The 6,205-nt window shown below is 48.1% G+C and overlaps 1 protein-coding gene across 1 annotated transcript; it reads left to right on the forward strand.

Annotated features, from left to right (window-relative positions):
• The first annotated feature begins 257 nt into the window (after positions 1-257).
• LOC111871567 lies at positions 258-803 on the forward strand. Its single transcript, XM_023864769.1, has one exon. It carries the CDS (start codon positions 258-260, stop codon positions 801-803), a length of 546 nt encoding a protein of 181 aa, XP_023720537.1.
• Positions 804-6,205: the final 5,402 nt, after the last annotated feature.

Raw genomic sequence — 6,205 nt, forward strand, 5'->3', positions numbered from 1 at the left:
AGATGCCCCTCCAGGGACGACACTACATCCAGTATCTGCTGGTACCACCGCCGCTTCTGCGCTCGGGCACATAACTCTACTCCCCCCTGCTCCTACCGCAAGCAGGGAATCTGACGCAGCGGAAATCATCGGCGGCACATATCTGGGCTACGAAAACAGGCCGCCTCTTCATAACGGACAGAGTCAGCAAACAGCAGTTCCTTGTTGACACGGGTTCGGACCTCTGTGTATACCCCCGCAGGCTCGTCCATCGACGCATGGAACGTACCAACTATGACCTGTGTGCGGCTAATGGCACGTCCATCCACACCTACGGATGGCTGCCTCTCAGCCTCAACTTGGGCCTACGCCGAGAATTCACGTGGCGCTTCGTACTGGCCGACGTCCCGCACCCTCTAATCGGCGTGGACTTCCTGTCGCATTTCGGCCTCCTGATGGACTGTCGGAACAGCCGCATCCTGGACTGGGTCACGATGCTCTCAGTCCCGGCATCAGCGGCCAACGCACTGATCCCCAGTGTAAAGACAATCAGCAGCAACACACCAATCGACAGCCTTATCACAGAGTTCCCGGATCTGACCCGCCCAGCTGGAGTCCAGCGCGAGATACGACACAACACCGTCCACCACATCAGGACTGTACCTGGCCTACCAGTAACCTGCCTACCACGTCGACTGGCACCGGACCAACTCGCTATCGCAAAAGCCGAATTTATCCCCATGTTGCTGGATGGTACAGCTCGTCGATCAGAGAGTTCATGGTCCTCGGCACTACACATCGTGCCCAAGAAAGACAGCGGATGAAGTCCATGCGGCGACTACAGAGCGCTCAACTCACGGACCATCCCCACCGCTACCCCGTCCGGCATATCCATGACTACTCCCACCAGCTTTTCAGTTATTCCGTCTTCTCCGAGATCGACCTGGTGAGAGCCTACAACCAAAATCCCGTCCATCCCGACGATATACAGAAGACGGCCATCACCACTCCATTCGGCCTATTCGAGTTCCCCTTTATGTCCTTCAGCCTTCGCAACGCCGCACAGACCTTCCAATGCTTCATGGACGACATTCTGCGGGGACTCGACTTCTGTTTCGCTTACCTGGATGAATCCTCATCTTCTCCCGGTCTCTAAAGGAACACGAGAAACACCTACGGGCACTTTTTGACCGACTGCAGAAGTAAGGGATCCTCATCAACCCGGCCAAGTGCGTCTTCCGAGTACCTGAGATCACCTTAATCGGTTATAAGATGTCGCCCGAAGGTTCCCAACCGCTGGAAGAACGAATAAAATCTCCAGGAATGTCAACATCCCAATACCGCCAGTCAGCTCCGCCTTTTCATGGGCATGCAGAACTACTACAGGTGATTTCTGCCCCACGCGGCAGCCTTCCATGCACCACTGCACGACGTCCTTTCCAAACCCAGTGTCAAGGGCTCCCACCCTATCACTTGAACACCGGAACTCCGCAGGGCCTTCGAAGAGTGCAAGGCGAGTTTGCCACGCGCCACACTACTGGCTCACCCCGATCAATCCGCGCCGCTTGCACTCGTCACAGATGCTTCCACGTCCGCCATGGGTGCCGTGATACAGCAACTCGTCAAGAACGCCTTGCAGCCCCTGGCATTCTTCTCAAGGAAACCCAACCAGGCCCAGCAAAAATACAGTGCGTATGACCGCGAGCTGCTGGCCATCAATGAGGCCGTAGAGCACTTTCCCCACATGCAGGAAGCGCGCCACTTCAGCATCTTCACAGACCACAAACCTATTACCTACGCTTTCCAGCAGAAAAGGGACAAATGCTCACCTTGGCAATTCAACCACCTGGATTTCATAGCACAATTCACGACCGACACCCAAAATATCTCGGGACAGGACAACGTTGTTGCCGATGCGCTCTCCCGCTTCGAGTCCGTCACTGCGCCACCATCCTACGACGCATTGGCGGCATCGCAGCACAGCGACGACGAGCTCCAATCGCTTTGGCAGTCAAACACCGCTTTGCGGCTCGAAAAGCTACCAACCCCGGTACCACGGTGTCCATCTACTGCGATACCTCTGCTGGGAAACCTCGGCCGTACATCCCAGCTCCTATACGGTTCGAAGTGTCCCAGTCCGTCCATGATTTGTCGCACCCAGGGACCAAAGCAAAGGCAAAACTGGTCGCACAGCGTTTCGTGTGGCCAGGCGTGCAGGATTGCCGCACCTGAGCACGTGCTTTTCAACCCTGTCAGCGTTCCAAAGTCTCCCGCCACACAGTGAACCCCATTGGGCTACTTTACACCCCCGGCAGCCAAATTTCTTCACGTCCACATAGACCTTGTTGGACCCCTTCCGACATCAGGAGGCTACATATACTGCCTCACTGCAGTCGACCGTTTCACCCGTTGGCCAGAAGCCATCCCCATCCCGGAAATCACAGCCGACACAGTGGCACGAGCCCTACTCACCGGCTGGATATCCCGCTTCGGTTGCCCACAGACCATCACCACCGACCAGGGACGTCAGTTTGAAACTCAACTCTTCCGCTCCCTGGCCAAGCTCTGTGGCATTCAACTCTCGCGGACAACTGCTCACCACCCATCGGTTAACGGACTAGTGAAACGTTTTCACCGAACACTAAAGGCAGCCATCATGTGCCACGCAGACCAACACTGGATAGAAGCCCTACCCCTGGTTCTCCTCGGAATCCGCACGGCATTCAAAGAGGACCTGCAGGCATCAGTAACTGAGCTCGTGTACGGCGAGCCACTAAGGATACCAGGAGCGCTGCTAACTCCGACTGCCGACCCAGTGGATCCAGCGCACCTCATCACCCAACTTCGCTAAAATATGGCCTGCCTCACAACGATTCCAGCAACACGCCACGCCTCCCCGGCTATATTCGTGTACAGAGACCTCGAGAAGTGCACGCACGTCATCCTCCGGCAGGACACGACTCGTAGATCGTTAGAGCCCCCTTACAGCGGCCCCTACCTGGTCCTATCACGGAAGGAGAAGACAATGCAAATCCTCGTGCGCGGCAGGCTCGCCACCGTGTCAACCGATAGGGTCAAACCTGCCTACATGTTAAACGAGACAGGCCGTGGCACCACCACCAAGACCTTCAACCCCGCAGCCGACGAAACCCCAACCGCCGTCCCGTATGCCGTACCACCACAGCCTGTACAACGAACTATATGCTCAAGATGTCATGTACATTTTCCTGATCGCTTTAAAAGTTGCGCAACGGTCTCCGTGGGGGGCTTGATGTGGGAACTGCTCACATTCAAGTAAGTGTGACAACGCAAGCTTCATTGCTTAGCAACGACGTGTAAACAGCGGTTGCTAGGCAAAGCCCACAACAATACGGGCAGTGACTGGTTTTCTATATGTCCGTCTCTAGGTTAAATAAGAAGATACATTGAGAGGAAGGTACAGTTGCATTTACAGTTCCACCTTCTACAGTTCTACAATTCTGGTTCAGTGTGTTCATTGTTATTATTATTATTCTTCAATTCTTCAAAGGCAAGTTCGACTGTGTAAACGGTGCAACTGTAATAAATGCTATAGGACAGTTCAACTAGTGGTTGTCTCTTCATATGACATCCCACAAGCTCTTTATTGATCCTACGCTTTTAATAAAGTGTAGGACCCTGCTTATGGGGGCGTCATAAAAGTCACTTGGTTCCATAAAAAAGTGACCCAAGTGACGAAATATTAAATAAGCTATAGCCTCACAATCACACAGAATGTGTGCGGCTGATTTGTTGTCTTGTAGGCACCTTTCACAAGTTTGTCTGTCTGTCAGTCCCAACTTGAAAAGGTGTCCTTTCAGGTGGCAGTGTCCGGTAAGTAATGCTACCACCCATTTTAGTTGATCTCTGTTTAATCTCAACAGATCCTTTGTTCTTCTGGCAGAGGGTCTTGCTATAAAACCTGTTGCCTGTCAGAGTCGAATTATGGATTTCCATTATTTTTTATGGTTTCTATCAGTCCAGTCCATGACGGCTTTTTTTTTGGCAACTCCAATTGAGCTGCTGCAAGCTGGTTCAGGTCATACAAACAGCTGTTCAGATCGGGATACGGGTAGGTCATATAGCGTGCATGTGAGAAAGAAAAATCACAGAAGACCTGAAAGAATGAGACAACTTGGGAGACAATTGTGAAGATGGATTTTGTTAAAGATACAATTATGGGGGTTTTGGACTGGGTTTGTTTGTGTCAGGATGCAAAGTCATGATGAGCATGTGTGAACACAGTAATGAGTGCTTAGGTTCCATAAAGAGCAGATACGTATTGTCTGTACTTCCACAGGGACCACAGGTTTCTCAGGAAGGTCCCTGCATTATGAACTTAACACTTGCTATGATTATGAAGTCTGTAGAGAACAAATCTGTACAGAGCAACTGTTAGGAGAAACAGCTACAGCAAGGAGAGCATATATTGCTTCATGTATGGTGTAGTACAGCCATGACTGATTATTGCATAATTTTATGTATAGTGATGTAAGACTGTTTTTTGATATAAATTTAACACTTTATTTATCTATTTTAATGATTATAAACTGTACATATATATTTATATTTGTATTGTACTATATTAACTATGTGACTGGTTCTATATCCATGTGTATGGATTTATGGAATATACAATAAATGAATAAATGAATGAATGAAAGATGTGATGCCTTTACAGAACTGTACCAATTCAGAGAAAGTTTTAATGGGTCCATATGGTGAGATATATCCAGCAAGTCATGATGCAAACCAGGCCATGTATATAAAAGCTGAGGAGGTCTCAGACTCACAAGAGGAAGCGGATCCTCTGCAAATAACAGTTCAGGAGATAAAGGTTGAACCTGAGGTGAGCTGTATGCTTCTGTATGTCCACTGTTAGGCAGATATCACAGATAGGCAGGAATTCCAGTTGCCTATCTCATCTCCATGTGTCTGGCTGTCTGACTGTGCAAATAGAACAACTGCACTATACTGCTTGCCTTTCAAGGCCTTGTTCTGAAGTGTCTCTAGACACTTATAGTTTGTTGAATGTAAGCTGCTTGTGATGTACCACTTCCATTTCATTTTAAACAGTTCTGATTTAGATGAAATTAAATTTTATGTAAACTAAACTGTATTTGAGAGAAGTTCTATAGCAGCAAAAATCCTTAGGGAGTCACAGAACTGTTTGCAGTTTGACATATGTTAGAACCAAGAATTTAAGATACAAGAACCCTTGTGAGCTAATTTCAATGAATCCCACAAGATATTTTTCATGCGATGTAGATAACAAAATATTCTGCACTCTCTTGCAACAAGAGTGGCAAGAATTGTACTGTATGGAGCTGAAGAAACATTTCTTGCTGTGAGAGAAAGTATTGTGTCTCATGCTTGTGTGCACAGACAAGAGTTTTATTTTCACATATCACTTCAATTTGTCAAAGAAACTAAATATTTAGTGACCCGCCTCTTTTTTTTTATAATCCATGTGCGGAGTTCCTTATACTTGGGCGATAACGGTTTTCGATATTATGTAGGAGAGCAATGAGTTCAAGGAGAGAGATGTGGCTAAGTCATGTAGTGCACATGCAACAGTGAGAAATGCATACGAAGAGAAGAAAAACTTGGGAGACCTGAGTGCGAATGGAAAGTTGCTATTAAGATAGATTTTAAAGAAATAATTTGGAAGTGTTTGTACTGAGTCTGTTTCTACAGAATATGAAGCCATGTTGAACACAGTAGTGAGCCTTTTCTGGCCTTCTCAACAAATCCTATATGCATTGCTCTTCTCCCCTGTGTCTGCTATATGAACTTCCCATCTCATCCTCCTTGACTTTAGCTTTTAGGTACAAGAAATAACTTCATGGAGCTGAGTGACTCCGTGAGAAGCCACCAGTTGCATGGTCACTGAAGATTTTCCCAACATTGTGTAGAACCTGGAAGTTTATTGACATGTTTGCAAAAACCCGTCACAAGTCCTTCTCTTGAGCCATATGAATCCAGTCCACACCACCCCATCCTATGTCTCTTAAAGATCGACTAAAATATCTTCCCACCTATGCCTAGGCCTTCCTAGTGGTCTCTTTCCTTCTGGATTTCTCAGCAAATCCTATATGCATTCCTCTTCTCCCCCATGCCTGCTATATGAGCAGCCCATCTCATCGTCCTTAACTTGATATTTTAATTATGCTTGGTGAACGAAGGTTACAAGTTGTGGAGCTCTTCA

Source organism: Cryptotermes secundus, unplaced genomic scaffold (assembly GCF_002891405.2).
Source record: "Cryptotermes secundus unplaced genomic scaffold, Csec_1.0 scaffold1565, whole genome shotgun sequence".
Taxonomy (NCBI): Eukaryota; Metazoa; Arthropoda; class Insecta; order Blattodea; family Kalotermitidae; genus Cryptotermes; species Cryptotermes secundus.